This window comes from Argopecten irradians, chromosome 4 (assembly GCF_041381155.1).
Source record: "Argopecten irradians isolate NY chromosome 4, Ai_NY, whole genome shotgun sequence".
In the NCBI taxonomy this organism is placed as follows: Eukaryota; Metazoa; Mollusca; class Bivalvia; order Pectinida; family Pectinidae; genus Argopecten; species Argopecten irradians.
In genome coordinates, this window is record NC_091137.1 from 33,547,651 (window position 1) to 33,568,747 (window position 21,097).

Here is a 21,097-nt window from a genome sequence, read left to right on the forward strand (position 1 = left end):
GTAGTGCTTCTCCTGGCCTGAACTCACTGTCATCATTCCATTCTCCAACTCTCCACTCCAATGTTAACATTATTTATTTCTGTACATTAACTTTCCTCCTCGCCTTTCCAAAACTCTTCTTACCATGTTGTAGAAAGATGAACAAATGATATACTCGCATTTCATTCACATTAATAAAATGACATGAAGTAAAAATAAAACTGCCTTGTCTTGTTCTTATGTCTTTGGAAAAAGATTTTCAGTCAAAATTGGCTGTGAACAATTTTATGCAATTATCATTACTTAAAACATATGTGAAATGTATATACATGTATACTACAGTTAAACCTATCTATAAAACTACCCAAGGAAAAAAAGTGGTCTCTATAGCTAAGTGGTCTTTATACACAGGTCAAATTGTGTTATGAATAACCATTTGGTACCTCAAGAAAGTGGTAATAGTAAACAGGTTGTCTTTACACAGAGGTGTTCGCTAAGGCATGTTCAACCAATTTTCGACTGTACTGTAACACGAAAACTTCATAATAAGAATGGGTTTTTTATGAACAAAGATTTAGCTTCTCATTTACAGATGTAAACGTGAGGGACCCATGACATCACATTTGACTATAACTCTGGAGAAAAAAATATGGATCCTTGATACGCATTTTACTGCGTAGTACCCATGAGTAATTTAAATTTATTACTGGCATAAGAAGAGGTGCAAATATCGTCTACACCTTGAAGAGCACAAGTGAACTTTGTCTGAAGTTTTGTGTGTTTTAACAGAGAAAAATGTAAAGAATAAAACTGGACGAGGGTAGTGCTCAGACCTGTCAAAAGGAAATTCCCTCTAGTGCCAAGAGGACATTCAATATGTACAATTAAAACCTGCTTCAAAAATATAATTTGTTCTACACACCACAAACACAGAATTCAGTGTTGTTTTCTGATTTATTACACAAAGCTGTTGTACACGCATTAACAAGCACAAAACTAAACAAAAATATCAAAATTACCAAGTTGAATTCTTCCCCTTGAATATAATACTGTAGGTTGTGTATCCTAATTAAAAGTGCATAAATGTATAAAAAGTCCATGATGGATGAATTGTAATTATTTCTTTACTTATTAATATTTGAAAAATATGTAAATAAAATAATAATCGTTCACCCACTATGATGAAACGAGAATATTAAGTGAACAAATTAAACAAATCAATTATATTTATACTACAGATGTTGTTTGATGAATGAGTGATTTATGTTCAAATGTTACATACATGTACATGTTAATAGAGTATTTAGATGTAGATAATAAATGTGTACAATATGTATGTATGTATGTATGTGTGTGTGTGTGTGTGTGTGTGTGTGTGTGGGTATGTAAGGGGGTGTGTGTGTATGTATGTATGTATGTATGTATGTGTGTATATATATATGTATGTATGTATGTACATTTGTATGTATGTATGTATGTATATATATTGCATGAATCGGTATTTTTAAGAAAATAAAAAGAATAAAAGAAAATGCTCAAAAAATTTAATATTCTCATCTCTGAGTGGAGAGGGAAAAAAAGTGCATAGGGAACAAGGATATGTTACATTGATAATCTAGCTATTCTAACATCAAAGGAAAGTTTCATTGTAAGTTAATTAGCACTGGTAATATAAAATTCTTTGACCGCAGGGTTCTGAGTATTACCTGTAGTTTTGTATGATTTCCTTTTATTTTGAGATTGCTAGGATAGGTTCATAAATTCATTCAATTTTCCAGAGCCCTTTGACCTTGGAGAGAATCTTCAAATCACAAACCTTCACAAACAAACGCTTGTAATTTTGAAATTTCTTAATACATATGTATGTACATTTACATTATCACACAAAAAAATCATGTACATTTGCGTATTACATGTAGTTTGAAGTGCATAAGACGAAAGGACATGATATGCACACAAAAGCAGAGATAACCGATATCTGCATTTCTGATATGACTGCTGAAACATCTTGCATAGCAAATTAATACATTAAGATAATCACTGCTTAATAAATAGTTTTGGATTCATAAAGCCAATTGGGAAAAAAATCTTAACAATAAAATCAACATGCATGATCATTTTACCCTAAACATCGTATGACTATGAAACCCAAGTATTTCTTTTATTTTCTTGTTAGTAGGTATTTACATAACACATTCCAATGTCAGAATCAAATGGGGATTACCGTTTATAGAAAAGCACAAGATGTAATACAGGAAGGAGAAGAAGGGTGTAATTCCGGTGTGCAATAATCATTTCCGTCCGTCCAAATAAATCATTCAAGTTATTATGACAAATGACTCAAATGAACCAATATTTGTACTAGGACCGCTTGTTGATCTTTGCTCTATCCAAACTGACATGATTTGATGGCGGACATAACAACATACAAATGGTTACGTAATCCTATGTATATAATATTTCATTGCTTTTGTCGTTTCTGCCTCTTCACTCCAGATTTCTATGTTTTTCATTGCACAAGGTAAGTACGTTCAGTAAAAAAACACCATAATAGTTCGCACAATTATACATTTTAAAGTTTAGTTCGGCAAATATCACGTGTTTTACAATATCAATAAAACAATACATTATTGTTTTTGTTTTGCATTGGCTAATCTTTATAATACATAATAGTTCATAATCATACATTAATTTAGTTCGCAAATATCATGTGTATTAAAACAATATCATAACCACAATATATCATTGTTTTCGGTTTGGTATTGGCAAATTTTCCAATAAAAAATAAATTTACACACATACTGCCATACACACAATTTCATAATCCACAGTGAAGATGCCGTACTGCGCGGGACTACATGGCCAGACCGCTGTTTCCTGGTTATGCAGATAAGTTTGAAGACGTTTTCCTCTCCGTTCAGAACTAAACATTGAAAATGATTCATTAAAAAATATGCAAAATCTTGATTCAGCGGACACCCACGAAACTTGGATGGAAAAGAACATCAGCTGCAAATATCATCATCATCTAGGGTACATATATATAAATAAAGGAATGTTCATCATTTTCTGCGTTAAAGTGTATTTACAGAAGGGTATGTACACGTTTGCTTGGTGCGCACGCCAACCAATCACCTTGCCTATTAATATCGAAAATTAATAACACATGGCTTTGTTATTCCCATCTATAGTGACAATGCAACGGACATTAAAATATATCTAATGCCTTTGACCACAGGGGCCTGCTTCTGGTCGTGGAAAATATATTATAGCCTACCCCTACTATATATTAAAGATGCTCCACCGCCGACAAATGATATTTTTTCACTATCAAAAACAGGAGAAGACGATTTAGTATTTTTCTTCAGTTACAAAAGTAACTTACTTACACCATTACCAACATTGAAAAGTTTGAGCTTCTAATTTTACTTCAAGTTAAAAATATGAAAAATAATTAATTGCATCCCGAAAAAATTCCGTTGCACTATATCCTATATGGAATGAAGTACTGATTGCGCATGCACCAACGGCAAAATAAAGTAATTTATATTATTTTTTGTGTTAATTAGACATATATATAAACACGATAATACACCAATTATTGTTCAAATGATGAATATCATTTATGCTCTGTCAGCGGTGGAGCATCTTTAATATTCATATAGTAGGTTAGGCTATTATTTATTTATTTCCAAAACCAGAAGCAGACGCCTGTGTTTTGGCGTACGATAAAAAATAGCTATTCCGGACCCAATGGTCATGACTGGGTGCCAATTCAATGGGGAATTCCCGCCTACTGTCCACTGAACTACAAACAACACATGTAGGCATGTAGGTAAGAGACCTAGCTTTAGCTGATTGTACTTCTCAAAATGCAACCTCATAGAGAGCAAAATCACGTTATTATTTACACACTCTACACTGCTGATTAAGGAAATAGGCCAAAGTCCATATTTCACCGTAAATTTGAATCCATCCAATAGACGCACCAAACGTTGAGTAACGGTCATCTTTAATTGTAATTACAGTCGATTTAAGTCAAAAATACATATATGATTAGATCCGTGAATGGCTATAATGGAGGAAGATCCGGAGTTCTTCGTCTTCTTCCAGAACCTGGAATGATATCAAATGATTGTTGCGATAAAACCTCGTTAACACGAAGAGGCTGGGATCATAGTAAGGTTTCGAGTTATCCGAGTATTCGAGTACAGATTACCTGGATAAATGATATACTACGAATTATACATGTCTTTGAACCACATGAGTTCGAGCTATTGAGAATCGACTATAATTTGGAAAAAATATGTATGCAATCCTAGCCGCAAATATTTGGGTCGATCGGTTGAGCGTCAGACCACAGGCGTTTGGCTCTATAGACTCTCTCTCTCTCTCTCTCTCTCTCTCTCTCTCTCTCTCTCTCTCTCTCTATATATATATATATATATATATATATATATATATATATATATAATACTGTGTCTAGACGTATATATATATATACTTGACACAGTATTACATGATGTAGTGAAAAAATGTCTATAGAGCCTAACGCCTGGGTCAGACTATAAGTTCAGAGGTCGCGAGTTCGATCCTATCAATCCCTCCATTCTGTTATATAAATTTGTAATGTAACGGAAAGGAGACAAATAGTGGAATTATCTCTGTTTGCAATAACCAGGAAATATATTTGATATAATTTCGTTTTGATGAAAACAAAACACTTACTTCTGTGTTGACCTTTGACCTTTTTACTAGCATACGATTTGGTGTCGCCTACAAATGGCTCTGGGGGTGGGAAGTCACTAGGGTCGTGGAATGGAAATCTTGACTCCAGATCACCGGAAGCTGTAAAAGATGGTACCAATGTCATGGTAGTAAAACAAGGATTGACGCTGTACAACAGCAGTAACAACACTTTTGTACTCTTCAATTTATTTACAAGACTTTAAAAGTCAAACCTGTCAATAAATCCCATCCAAGGAACAGAGCAAAAATGGTCTTTAATAAAGCCAGGTCATCTGTATACACAGGTTTATTTGTGTTGATATTCAACATTTGGGACGCTAGAAAAGTGGTCTTATTAAGCAGGTGGTCTCTATACAGGGGTTGTCACTAAGACAGGTTTGACTGTAACAATAAGACGTGGGTAACCATGTCTTTTTAAAACGGTGGTGTAAATATTCACGGACACTTCTATGCACCAGAATATTTGAGTTTGTAACTTTTATTTCAGAAAAATGTTTTTCTGAGTGGCATTATGCATTTATTGGTTGCTGGGAGACATGGCGATTTGTTTACACAAGGTATGTTATTTTCCGAGGGCGTACGCATCTACTTTTATAAATGATATACATTTGATGGTAAATCAAATTCTGATGAAAAAAAATGACTTTCACATCTTCAATTTCACACAAGAAGACATTGTTTATTCACTAACTCCTATTTTGGCCAAGACAAAAAACTATACGGTCACCCTATTCGTGTATTCAAGTTTAAGTTCACCATTGTGAAAGTAATCGGATATGCAGCGCCCTGGTACACACTTCAAGATCAGGTCAAATGTCCTTATCTAATAGTGAAGTAGAACGTTGATCTGCTCTGTTCAAACATCGTACTCACTCCAGAAGGGTGTTGAATCCGTTAAGGAGAACAAAAACATAGCAATACTGTACATAGCACACCTGTACTCCAAAGTGAGTTACATACCTAGGAGAGACACAGATACCATTCAGTTTGTACCAAGCTGTGGGAACTTTGGAGAGACGTGAATACATCAGACTATGGGTACTTTGGAGAGACGTGAATATACCAGGCTGTGGGAACTTTGGAGAGATGTGTTTATACCAGACTGTGGGTACTTTGTAGAGATGTGAATATACCAGACTGTGGGTACTTTGGAGAGATGTGAATATACCAGACTGTGGGAACTTTGTAGAGACGTGAATATACCAGGCTGTGGGAACTTTGTAGAGACGTGTATATACCAGGCTGTGGGCACTTGGTAGAGACGTGAATATACCAGGCTGTGGGAACTTTGGAGAGACGTGAATATACCAGACTGTGGGAACTTTGGAGAGAGTGAATATACCAGACTGTGGGAACTTTGGAGAGACGTGAATATACCAGACTGTGGGAACTTTGTAGAGACGTGAATATACCAGACTGTGGGAACTTTGTAGAGACGTGAATATACCAGGCTGTGGGAACTTTGGAGACGTGAATATACCAGACTGTGGGAACTTTGGAAGACGCGAATATACCAGACTGTGGGAACTTTGGAGAGACGTGAATATACCAGGCTGTGGGAACTTTGGAGAGACGTGAATATACCAGACTGGGGAACTTTGGAGAGACGTGAATATACCAGACGGGACCAGACGTGAAATACCAATGTGGGAACTTTGGACAGAGACGTGAATATACCAGACTGTGGGAACTTTGGAGAGACGTGAATATACCAGACTGTGGGAACTTTGGGCAGACGTGAATATACCAGAACTGTGGGAACTTTGGAGAGACGTGAATATACCAGGCTGTGGGTACTTTGGAGAGACGTGAATATACCAGACTGTGGGAACTTTGGGGAGACGTGAATATACCAGACTGTGGGAACTTTGGAGAGACGTGAATATACCAGACTGTGGGAACTTTGGAGAGACGTGAATATACCAGACTGTGGGAACTTTGGAGAGACGTGAATATACCAGACTGTGGGAACTTTGGAGAGACGTGAATATACCAGGCTGTGGGAACTTTGGAGAGACGTGAATATACCAGACTGTGGGAACTTTGGAGAGACGTGAATATACCAGCTGTGGGAACTTTGGAGAGACGTGAATATACCAGACTGTGGAACTTTGGAGAGACGTGAATATACCAGACTGTGGGAACTTTGGAGAGACGTGAATATACCAGACTGTGGGAACTTTGGAGACGTGAATATACCAGACTGTGGGAACTTTGGAGAGACGTGAATATACCAGACTGTTGGAACTTTGGAGAGACGTGAATATACCAGACTGTGGGAACTTTGGAGAGACGTGAATATACCAGCTGTGGGAACTTTGGAGACGTGAATATAACCAGACTGTGGGAACTTTGGAAGACGTGAATATACCAGACTGTGGAACTTTGAGAGACGTGAATATACCAGGCTGTGGGAACTTTGGAGAGACGTGAATATACCAGGCTGTGGGAACTTTGGAGAGACGTGAATATACCAGACTGTGGGAACTTTGGAGAGACGTGAATATACCAGACTGTGGGAACTTTGGAGAGACGTGAATATACCAGACTGTGGGAACTTTGGAGAGACGTGAATATACCAGACTGTGGGAACTTTGTAGAGACGTGAATATACCAGCTGTGGAACTTTGAGAGACGTGAATATACCAGACTGTGGAACTTTGGAGAGACGTGAATATACCAGACTGTGGGAACTTTGGAGAGACGTGAATATACCAGCTGTGGGAACTTTGGAGAGACGTGAATATACCAGACTGTGGGAACTTTGGAGAGACGTGAATATACCAGGCTGTGGGAACTTTGGAGAGACGTGAATATACCAGACTGTGGAACTTTGGAGAGACGTGAATATACCAGACTGTTGGAACCTTTGAGAGACGTGAATATACCAGACTGTGGGAACTTTGGAGAGACGTGAATATACCAGGACTGTGGGAACTTTGGAGAGACGTGAATATACCAGAACTGTAGGGAACTTGGAAGACGTGAATATACCTTGGATTGAGAGACTGATTTGGAACTTTGTAGAGACGTGAATATACCAGGCTGTGGAACTTTGGAGAGACGTGAATATACCAGACTGTGGGAACTTTGGGGAGACGTGAATATACCAGGACTGTGGGAACTTTGAGAGACGTGAATATACCAGACTGTGGAACTTTGGAAAGACGTGAATATACCAGGCTGTGGGAACTTTGTAGAGACGTGAATATACCAGACTGTGGGAACTTTGTAGAGACGTGAATATACCAGGCTGTGGAACTTGGTAGAGACGTGAATATACCAGGCTGTGGGGAGTTTGTAGAGACGTGAATATACCAGACTGTGGGAACTTTGTAGAGACGTGAATATACCAGGCTGTGGGAACTTTGTAGAGACGTGAATATACCAGGCTGTGGGAACTTTGTAGAGACGTGAATATACCAGGCTGTGGGAACTTTGGAGAGATGTGAATATACCAGGCTGTGGGAACTTTGTAGAGACGTGAATATACCAGGCTGTGGGAACTTTGGGGAGACATGAATATACTAGAGTATGAGAACTGTGGGGAGACGTGAATATATTAGACTTTTGGAACTTTGGAGACACGTGAATATACCAGGCTTTGGAAACTTTGGAGACACATGAATAATCCAGATTGTTGGAACTTTGGAAAGACATGAATATACCAAACTGCGTGAACTTTGGGGAACTTTGGGGAGACGTGAATATACCAGGCTGTGGTAAGTTTGTAGAGACGTGAATATGCTAGGCTGTGGGAACTTTGGGGAGACATAAATATACCAGACTGTGGGAACTTTGGGGAGACATAAATATACCAGACTGTGGGAACTTTGGGAGACATGAATATACCAACTGTGGGAGACATTGGGAGACTGAATATACCAGTGTGGGAAACTGTGGGGAGACATGAATATTCCAGCTGTGGGAACTTGGGGAGACATAAATATACCAGACTGTGGGAAACTTTGGGGAGACATGAATATTCCAGACTGTGGGAACTTTGGTGAGACATGAATATACCAGACTGTGGGAACTTTGGGGAGACATGAATATTCCAGACTGTGGGAACTTTGTGGAGACATGAATATACCAGACTGTGGGAACTTTGGGGAGACATGCATATTCCAGACTGTGGGAACTTTTGGGAGACATAAATATACCAGACTGTGGGAACTTTGGGGAGACATAAATATTCCAGATTGTGGGAACTTTGGGGAGACATGAATATACCAGACTGTGGGAACTTTGGGGAGACATGAATATACCAGACTGTGGGAACTTTGTGGAGACATGAATATACCAGACTGTGGGAACTTTGGAGAGACAACTACCAAACAGACGCACATAAAACAGTTTCTTGTTTGTACCTTAAAGACTACAATACTCACGTGTTCCGTTCGAAGACGAGATCGACGATTTCCGTGAACCCCGGCTCGGTAAGGCAGGCGGTACATCTAAAGCATCCATGAAATGGGGAGGAGGACTATTTGGTGACTCTGAACAAGAAACAGTGTGACGTTTTGGTGGGCGTCCCGGCGGAAGTGCAGGTGGTGTCTCGGGAGTCATTTTATTTAGCTGTGCAGGTGATGACCTAATTTTAGTCATCCCAATTTCATGGTTCTCATAGTTCGTAACAGGCGACTTCTTATTTCTACTGGGTAGAGTTTGCGTATTGTTCTTTGCGGAAGCATCCTTTGGTGGAGCTGGGAGAGGCCTTCCTAAGGCGGACGCGGTACGTGCGATCTGCCCACCCCTATTTAGTGGTGGTAGGTTCTTTGATCGGGCCGGGAGGGGCGGCGGCACATTACTGGTGGACATCATACAGGAACTAGGCATCTCATACACAAGTACATAGTCTGAAACACAGAAAACGAGTATAATACATATCACAGATAAGTACATAGTCTGAAATACAGAAAAAGAGTATTTATATAGAAATAGAGAAAACGAGTATAATTCATCTCACAGACAAGTATATAGTCTGAAATACAGAAAACGAGTATAATACATCTCACAGACAAGTACATAGTCTGAAACACAGAAAACGAGTATAATACATCTCATAGACAAGTGCATAGTCTGAAACACAGAAAACGAGTATAATACATCTCACAGATAAGTACATAGTCTGAAATACAGAAAACGAGTATAAATACATAGTCTGAAATACAAACGAGTATAATAGTCTCACAGAAATACAGACGAAAACGAGTATAATACATCTCACAGACAAGTACATAGTCTGAAATACAGAAAACGAGTATAATACATCTCACAGACAAGTACATAGTCTGAAATACAGAAAACGAGTATAATACATCTCACAGACAAGTACATAGTCTGAAATACAGAAAACGAGTATAATACATCTCACAGACAAGTACATAGTCTGAAATACAGAAAACGAGTATAATACATTCACATCAAAACAGACACAGACAGTATAGTCTGAAATACAGAAAACGAGTATAATACATCCTCACAGACAAGCATATAGTCTGAAATACAGAAAACGAGTATAATACATCTCACAGACAAGTACATAGTCTGAAATACACAGAAAACGAGTATAATACATCTCACAGACAAGTACATAGTCTGAAATACAGAAAACGAGTATAATACATCTCACAGATAAGTACATAGTCTGAAATACAGAAAACGAGTATAATACATCTCACAGACAAGTACATAGTCTGAAATACAGAAAACGAGTATAATACATCTCACAGACAAGCATATAGTCTGAAATACAGAAAACGAGTATAATACATCTCACAGACAAGTACATAGTCTGAAACACAGAAAACGAGTATAATACATCTCACAGAAGTAATATCTGAAATACAGAAAACGAGATAATACATCTGAAATACAGAAAAAGAGTATAATGAAATACAGAAAACGAGTATAATACATCTCACAGACAAGTACATAGTCTGAAATACAGAAAACGAGTATAATACATCTCACAGACAAGTACATAGTCTGAAATACAAAAAACGAGTATAATACATCTCACAGACAAGTACATAGTCTGAAATACAGAAAACGAGTATAATACATCTCACAGACAAGTACATAGTCTGAAATACAGAAAACGAGTATAATACATCTCACAGACAAGTACATAGTCTGAAATACAGAAAACGAGTATAATACATCTCACAGACAAGTACATAGTCTGAAATACAGAAAACGAGTATAATACATCTCACAGACAAGTACATAGTCTGAAATACAGAAAACGAGTATAATACATCTCACAGACAAGCATATAGTCTGAAATACAGAAAACGAGTATAATACATCTCACAGACAAGTACATAGTCTGAAATACAGAAAACGAGTATAATACATCTCACAGACAAGTACATAGTCTGAAATACAGAAAACGAGTATAATACATCTCACAGACAAGTACATAGTCTGAAATACAGAAAACGAGTATAATACATCTCACAGACAAGTACATAGTCTGAAATACAGAAAAACGAGTATAATACATCTCACAGACAAGTACATAGTCTGAAATACAGAAAACGAGTATAATACATCTCACAGACAAAGTACATAGTCTGAAATACAGAAAACGAGTATAATACATCTCACAGACAAGTACATAGTCTGAAATACAGAAAACGAGTATAATACATCTCACAGACAAGTACATAGTCTGAAATACAGAAAACGAGTATAATACATCTCACAGACAAGTACATAGTCTGAAATACAGAAAACGAGTCACAGAAAGTACATAGTCTGAAACAGAAAACGAGTATAATACATCTCACAGACAAGTACATAGTCTGAAATACAGAAAACGAGTATAATACATCTCACAGACAAGTACATAGTCTGAAATACAGAAAAACGAGTATAATACATCTCACAGACAAGTACATAGTCTGAAATACAGAAAACGAGTATAATACATCATCACAGACAAGCATATAGTCTGAAATACAGAAAACGAGTATAATACATCTCACAGACAAGTACATAGTCTGAAATACAGAAAAACGAGTATAATACATCTCACAGACAAGTACATAGTCTGAAATACAGAAAAACGAGTATAATACATCTCACAGACAAGTACATAGTCTGAAATACAAAAAACGAGTATAATACATCTCACAGACAAGTACATAGTCTGAAACACAGAAAACGAGTATAATACATCTCACAGACAAGTACATAGTCTGAAATACAGAAAACGAGTATAATACATCTCACAGATAAGTACATAGTCTGAAATACAGAAAACGAGTATAATACATCTCACAGACAAGTACATAGTCTGAAATACAGAAAACGAGTATAATACATCTCACAGACAAGTACATAGTCTGAAACACAGAAAACGAGTATAATACATCTCACAGATAAGTACATACTCTGAAATACAGAAAACGAGTATAATACATCTCACAGATAAGTACATAGTCTGAAATACAGAAAACGAGTATAATACATCTCACAGACAAGTACATAGTCTGAAATACAGAAAACGAGTATAATACATCTCACAGACAATACATAGTCTGAAATACAGAAAACGAGTATAATACATCTCACAGACAAGTACATAGTCTGAAATACAAAAAACGAGTATAATACATCTCACAGACAATACATAGTCTGAAATACAGAAAACGAGTATAATACATCTCACAGACAAGTACATAGTCTGAAATACAGAAAACGAGTATAATACATCTCACAGATAAGTACATAGTCTGAAATACAGAAAACGAGTATAATACAAATCACAGAAAGTATATATCTAGAAATACAGAAAACGAGTATAATACATCTCACAGACAAGTACATAGTCTGAAATACAAAAAACGAGTATAATACATCTCACAGACAAGTACATACTGAAATACAAAAAGAGTATTTATATAGTCTGAAATACAGAAAACGAGTATAATACATCTCACAGACAAGTACATAGTCTGAAACACAGAAAAACGAGTATAATACATCTCACAGACAAGTACATAGTCTGAAATACAGAAAACGAGTATAATACATCTCACAGACAAGTACATAGTCTGAAATACCGAAAACGAGTATAATACATCTCACAGACAAGTACATAGTCTGAAATACAGAAAAAGAGTATTTATATAGAAATAGAGAAAACGAGTATAATTCATCTCACAGACAAGTACATAGTCTGAAATACAGAAAACGAGTATAATACATCTCACAGACAAGTACATAGTCTGAAACACAGAAAACGAGTATATAATCACAGACAATACAGCTGAAATACAAAAGAGTATAATACATCTCACAGACAAGTACATATCTGAAATACAGAAAACGAGTATAATACATCTCACAGATAAGTACATAGTCTGAAATACAGAAAATACGTATAGGACATCTCACAGAATATGTATTACCATGGTTACCTAAAAATCCAAAATACGAGTGGTAACTAACTTATTAACTGGTAATTAGAAAACATTGAACTAAGACAAAATATACATCTATAAACAAGTTTTAATATATTTATGCAACAATAAATCGTTGCCGTTGAAAAGTGAATATGCTCTGCAAAGTCAGACATTTTTTCTGCTTATTATTCTTTACCATACTTTTCTATCTTGTCTCCGAATGTAAGGATGTTCCACAATCATAACTTCGACCACTATCATGGAACCCCCAATAGTTTAGACCCCCCTTACTATTATTACAATTACAACGCAACCCACGCCCCCCCCCCCCCCCCCCCTCACAACAATCCTCATTTTTCTGTAAATCATAAGCAAACCTTCTCACTATCCAAATAATTACAAAGTAGTACTAAGTCTTCTCTAATAAATACTCCTTTTGATCAGTTTAGCGGCGACTGTGACGTTCTAGAACTATCTCCGTTTCTAAGTAGTTAATCAGTTAATCATTTTCTTGAGATTTACATTGTAACACGCCGTACATGTTACCAGGATGTGTACATCACCTTTTTTCAACGAACCTGTCACCACTACAGGAAATCAAATCCCGACCTGACTTGTTTGTTTACAGTATACAAATGACACAAGTACAAGTAATCGGATCGAAGTGTAGGAAAAGTGACCACTCACCTATATATACTTAGATATACATCCGACATACTATGACAGTATATCGGAGTGCACTAGTACAGCTTCAGTTATATACATTTACTGGTAAAATAATTTGCAAAAGTAAAACTAATTTATAGGTTATTTTTATTCCCTGTACTCGTTTTACCTGTAGTAAAATTATTTTACCGTGCAAGCGCTTGTGGAAAACTGAACCCTGTTTGTTTTACATTGAGAAAATTTTTGACATGTTTCCTAAACTTCTCAAACTGATTTTCGCACGACCTCTTTCTCTCTTCTTAACTACGTTTTGATAACGCTTAAAAGGACTTTCTCTGGACTGGCACATATTGCATGAACTATAAAATATTTATCGATATTTTAAGTCGATCCTCGTGCACGCAAAGCTTTTTGTTTGTTAGTAGCTATTGTAAAAAATGTAAGATAACTCAATATGATATTCAGGAAAAAATTAACGAAATATCAATAGATATAATGAAGTTTTAACTGCCGACAATCATCTTTTCGGAGAACACTATAAATGTTAAAATTCTCATTGAGTCATGATTCTATTTTAAATCGGTTAGTCAGTGTGATTTTCACTTTCATGCAAACCACTTAATAATGTGTCTACGGCTTCCGTCAATTGACTATAAAGCAAAACATGTTTTCCCCGTGTGAACAACAATAATTTTTTTTAATATAAGGACAAACAGAGTTCCCGGACAAAAAAAAAAAAAACGCCAACTAACTATCAGCAGCAGAAAATCGTAATTGTGATCGAGGGACAGACGTCATTTTGATCTCTACTGGTCTATTTATTTTCATCACAGCCATGTTTGAAAGATTTTTTTTTCTATAGCGACTGATTTCGGCCATGTCAAATTGGCAACCACGCCCTAATATAAAGAGCGATAGAACGCCATGTGAAGATCTGACTGACAGACCTTTGCGCTTGGAAATGTTGTTTGTCACGTCGTCCATCGGATGAAGAGGTTGCCAAGGCGACAGTGCGACATGAGAGAAATCAGCCACCATATTCCTTTAAAGAGTTTCTATAACTTTAAATAACGGAAATAGTATGGCAGCCTCGTGACATTCTAGGGTCTTTTTATGATTCTATTGGAAACTATAACTATGATTCTCGTGAAATGACCAAGCAAAAACTCGTCCACGCGCATGTTGCATTGATAATGATAATAAAATAAGATTTATAACAACCGTACCTTGTCAAACAAGATAATTACTTCCTTGTGGCTGTAGTACCATTTATAATCTGTCTGATCGTTACGTTTGGTTTATAATGTCACACGGACTGATAGCATACAGGGGCAGTGTATAAATAAAAGGTACGGCGATAACGAATGGTCTTAAAAACATTATCATTAAATTATCTTAAATTGTCACAAATAGTTTACATCAGGTATATTGCTGTGAAAACAAAACTCTTTAACGTAAACTATTGAATTAAAATAATAACAGTATAAACGACTCATATCTAAGCAATACGTGGATGTATTGTGGTGTATATGTAATAGGAAATCTGGAAATTATATGGTTTTTTTATGTTATGGCAGAAAACGATTGAATGAAATGATAAAGAAAATGGCTTCACACTTGTAGTATTAAAAGGTATACGTTATACGTTAAATACTAGGTATAATAACTTTGTTTTTGTGTGTGTGTGTTTTTATTATTTTTTCTTTTATTTTTTGCAAACATTTTTTTTCGTTGATTGGTTTTTGCGAACATTCTTCTGTGTTTGGTTAATCGTTGACATGCAGTTTATATTGCTAATATTCTCTTTTTATGAGATGATTACTACATTTAAGTTGCGTACATTTACTTTTATTCGTTCTTTTCTGTTGAGTAACTGTGAAAATTCTTTTGCAAACATCGATCTTAAAGTTTAAAAAATACAGTGCCATTTGGCGTATTGCGCGATTGGGGATTATGTATTATTTGTTGTTGTTTGTTTCAACTTACTGCATTAATTGCTGTTTTCCCAAACTGTTGATTACTGCATTCATTTGTAGTTTTGAATTTTTCGAATTTTCAGTGAAGTTGTGGACGTTTTGTGAATATAAGATGATTTTAAGTTGTCAATGATCCATGAACGTGTAGCCTCGTTAACAAGGACCAGCATATTTGGCCGTTGTAAACATGTTTCGGATTATACAAGTTGTAATTGTTCTAAATTAGCAACAAAATAGCATATAGTTAAGTCGGAATAGACAAGGGTCCGTATTAGACAAGGATACTTAACTGTTTTATAATGATTTATTTATTCTGTGCCCTTGCTATGTAAAGATTATCCGGATTTCCTTGTATCTACGTGAAGTCAGATGGCGGAAGTTAATATAAACCTCGTGTCTCCGAAATAGCATAACGGGGCGACACGAGCGTTATACTCTACATTTTGAACGGTAATTTTTGAATTTTTGACTTTTCATAATGTTATCGTTTTAAGTCACTTATCGTTTTAAGTCACTGACTTAAAACGTACATATTACTACAAGCCCTCCACCTCTGGGTCGCGAGTTCCAACCCCATGTCTACCGTGTGAGGCAGTTTACATCGGTACTGACCGCTAATTTTTCTCCAGGTACTCCGGCATTGCTCCGTCATCTAAACCTTATGACCCTGGCTGTTAGGACGTTAAAACTAATCAAACGAAACCAAACCTACTGTACAGTATACCGCAGCCTCCCAAGACATGCAGACATTCACACACAAAACACACATAGCATTCAAGGGAGGTCATTCTTGAATGACCCTATAGTTAATGTTGATAGGATGTTTAAAGCCTAATATATACCATACAGTAAACACTGAGTATATACAATTTATTTTACATCTTATTTTACATTTTTATGTCAAGATACAAGAATAACAAGAGAGAATATTGTAAAATATTATTTTCATCTTTGTGAACAGAACCGAAACATTGTGATGTTGGCTTGAAAATGATTCTAAGATGGAACATAAAATGCATAACAAAATGCCTATATACGATGTAGATATCAATTATTCGCCCACTCAGATTAAAGCTGTCGTCTGCACTAGAACTAGATCTGAACGAGAATAACGAAATATACACCGGTGTATATATATCATATTTACACAATAAGTAAATATGTAATATGATTCCGCCGTGTGGGCTGTCATTGTGATATGTAAACAAGTAAAACTGGAACTTCATGTTTTATCGTGGAGTATTTCCTGTGAATTATCGCTACAGTATATATTTCCATCAACTATACTTAAAAGCACAGTCTTCCTAGTCCCTCTCCATCCTAGATATGCTACCCAGGTATGCTCTTCCCCTCCCCACACATCCTACCCAAGTTCCCTCTACCCCTCCTCACACACGCCCACCCTACCCTACCCCCCCCCCTCCTACTCTAGTCCCCTCTACCCCCCACACATCCTACCTCTAGTCCCCTCTACCCCTCCCCACACATCCTACCCTAGTCCCCCCTACCCCTTCCCCCACACATCCTACCTAGTCCCCTCTACCCCTCCCCCACACATCCTAACCTAGTCCCCTCTAGTCCCCCCTACATCCCCCTATCCCCCCTCATCCTACACCTAGTCCCCTCTACCCCCTCCCCACTCATCCTACCATAGTCCCCCTACCCTAGTCCACCATCCTACCCTAGTCCCCTCTACCCTCCCCACTCATCCTAACCTAGTCCCCTCTACCCCTTCCCCACACATCCTACCCTAGTCCCCCTATCCCTCCTCTATCCCTCTCCTAGCCCCCTCTATCCCTCCCCCACACATGTTCTACCCTAGTCCCCTCTACCCCTCCCCCACACATCCTACCCTAGTCCCCTCTACCCTTCCCCCACACATCCTACCCTAGTCCCCTCTACCCTCTCCCACACATCCTACCCTAGTCCCCCTACCCCTCCCCACACATCCTACCCTAGCCCCTCTATCCCCCTCTATCCCTCTCCTACCCCCCCTCTATCCCTCCCCCACACATCCTCCCTAGCCCCTCTACCCCTCCCCACACATCCTACCCTAGTCCCCTCTACCCCTCCCCCACACATCCTACCCTAGCCCCTCTACCCTCCTCTATCCCTCTCCTAGCCCCTCTATCCCTCCCCCACACTTCTACCCTAGTCCCCTCTACCCTCCCCCACACATCCTACCCTAGTCCCCTCTACCCTCCCCACACATCCTACCCTAGTCCCCTCTACCCCTCCCCCACACATCCTACCCTAGTCCCCTCTACCCCTCCCCACACATCCTACCCTAGTCCCCCCTACCCCTCCCCACACATCCTACCCTAGTCCCCTCTACCCCTTCCCCCCACATCCTACCTAGTCCCCTCTACCCCTCCCCCCATCCATACCCTAGTCCCTACCCTCCCCACACACATGTTCCTACCCTAGTCCCCTCTACCCTTCCCCCCACACATACTACCCTAGTCCCCTCTACCCTTCCCCCACACATCTACCCTAGTCCCCTCTACCCTCCCCACACATCCTACCCTAGTCCCCCCTACCCCCTCCCCCCCACACATCCTACCCTAGCCCCTCTATCCCTCCTCTATTCCCTCTCCTAGCCCCCTCTATCCCTCCCCCACACATGTTCCACCCTAGCCCCTCTACCCCTCCCATGCCATACCCAAGCTCCTCCACTCCTCCCCACAAGTCATATCATAGCCCCGTCTATCACTCCCCACACATGCCCTACCCCAGCATCCTCTACCCCTTCCTACACGTTCTATCCTAGCCAACTATACCCCCTCCCCTTACATATCCAATCAAAGCCCCCTCTACCCCTCCCTGGATACGTCCTCTCCTGTATATATCTTACTTACCCCCTCTCAGAAGCATGTCCTAACTTTTATATGGCGATGCACATTAATTATATATAGATATATAATATAACGGCCAAATAAATAGAATCAAGTATGCTTTTAAAGGTGTAATTTTGAAATTATTTTGAGATAAAGACATCTTTACGAATACATATTTTACTTGAATATAATGCAGGCATACACCAAGTGGATCGTCAGACTGAGTACGTCCGGAGACGGTAGTGTCAAGTGGCGTACATAATGTAAACATACACCACGGTATTATGTAATTTTGAGTGAACTAAAATAAATAAAAGTTATTAACATAGTAAATCGTAACATACCTGATCCTCGAGTATTTAGAAATGTGTTATTCCGTAAGCGAGAGTTACGAACAGAAGATGTTTGCGTAAATCCACCATGACACATAAATACATCTGGAACTATAACTGGAATCCCCGACCAGGAAGTTTAATGTATAAGATTTAAGTATACTTGATAGTCATTGTGTGTGTTTCTGAACCGTGACACACACACATATGTGTGCTGTGTGGACTGTGTATTAACGGTGATACAGTTGTGATCCAATGAATTATCCTCTTTCTTGGTAAATATCTATTCCGGGTATATAGGGTATGGTCTCCGATTAGATAAATGTCTCGGTACATCAGATTCCTTCCCACCTAAAGTACACTTACACAAGTGATAAAGTATACCGTACATATCTTATCTTAAACATTTACCTGTAAGTGGACCTTACGCTGAAAAAAAGGAGTGGGTATTTAAATGTAATTAGCTGTAACAACATCTTAACAGTTTATAAAGTAATGAAAAATTCAATTTTTTTTTAGAAAAAAAATCGACCTTTGTCTTTAATTCTGAAGGCGTTTTCAGTTGAGTGAAAAATGACATAAACATTTGTATTAATAAAACACAAATACATGCAAATCAAATTACTCAATTGAAAGGCAGAGATATAACGTATAAAGCATAATCTGTCCATTTGGCCGGTATAGACAATTTTCTGGATTCTTTAGGTTTTGTTACTATAAATTAAATCCGGAATTCACAGGGGTCCGTATTTGATACGGTCCGGTTTTGACAGGTTACACTAGAACTATAGGCCAAAGCATAGGATAGTGTTCGAACTTGGTTAGATTATATGTATATAAATATTATTTTATCGTAACCAAGACGTGTTCATCTATTTGCAAATAAAAATTTGGCGTAAATGAGCATCCTCGAAAACCACGTGTCTATATTATTTATAAACTCCCCTACGCTTCCACGGCGTACGCAGAAAATAATTAATAATACATTATTTAGGTTCAGAATTGCAGACACATATTTAATCCTGTTTAGTTATTGCATTTGATATCGATCGTAAAGCTGTTTCTCCAAGATTCAAAGGTCTCCCCGAGAAAAAATAATTACCATTTCAGGGGCGTAGGAAGCTATAAAATATCACGATTTGGAATGGCTGAGATGAGTTTTACAATGTATTTTGATGATTTTAAAGCGTTCTCAGGCGCGGATCCAAGGGGGGGGCGGACCCGGCGCACGCCCCCCCCCCCCCCCCCCCCCCTAAAATAGGAGAAAGAAAAAAAAAGAAAAAGGAAAAAGAAGGAAAAAAGAAAGAGGGGAAGGAAGGAAAAGAATGAAGAAAGAAAAAAAAGAGGGAGAAAGGGAAAAAATTAAGGAATTAGATAAAGAGTGAGAATTAGACAGAAAGCTCCATTTCCTACCTTTACCGTTTGATGTTATTTTAAAATCTAAATGTATTCGACTTTGTAGTACATACATGCATGAACATACTTGTATCCAGGCACAATGGAATAATTATATTTTTTTCCGTGTAAGTTAAGGTTTTATCTCCATCGCTTAAAAGGTACAATGTAAATCCCTTCAAGTATTTACTTTTTCCAAAAAAAAAAAAAAAACCGATAAAATCCCAATATATTAGATAATTTATTGTCATTAATATTCAATATTGACAGGTTATATCTCGATATCCTTAGCAATAAAAGAAAAGGGGGATGGGGTGGGTGGAAGGAATTGTAGCTGGCCATGAGTCTTCGCTGGTTGACTATATGTCATGCCCTTCGTTTTCCAGGTTGTAAATGATATATTACACATTTTTGAATCAGCATTAAAGTCCTGTATTAAATCCGACTATCAATTCACAAATGTGTGAGTACTTTCAAAACGCCAGTTACAAGATCACTACTGACGCCGAATGCTTCTAGAAGCCTTTTATTTGTCCTAAGAAAATGTGTGTAAAGAAAAAAGTGGAATGCGACAGAAAATGAGAGCTTCTAGGGTCTGGGTGCACCCCATGGCCAGATGCCTTCCTTTTTTGTTTCAATAAAAACATATCTTAACGATAATGTTATAAGATAGGCAAACGATGTTAAAAAATTAATGCACATGACAAAAGGCTCCCTATTAGAAAGCAGGATGATAGCAATGGTTC

The 21,097-nt window shown here is 37.8% G+C and overlaps 1 protein-coding gene across 1 annotated transcript; it reads right to left on the minus strand.

The window, feature by feature from the left end:
* Positions 1–914: 914 nt before the first annotated feature.
* Positions 915–19,302, minus strand: LOC138321376 (WAS/WASL-interacting protein family member 1-like). Its single transcript, XM_069265025.1, has 4 exons — positions 18,969–19,302; positions 9,120–9,587; positions 4,708–4,827; positions 915–4,095 (listed from the first exon to the last, which is right to left on the minus strand). The coding sequence occupies exons 1-4, from the start codon at positions 19,051–19,053 to the stop codon at positions 4,052–4,054; spliced, it is 717 nt and encodes a 238-aa protein (XP_069121126.1). The 5' UTR covers positions 19,054–19,302; the 3' UTR covers positions 915–4,051.
* Between the last annotated feature and the right edge of the window lie 1,795 nt (positions 19,303–21,097).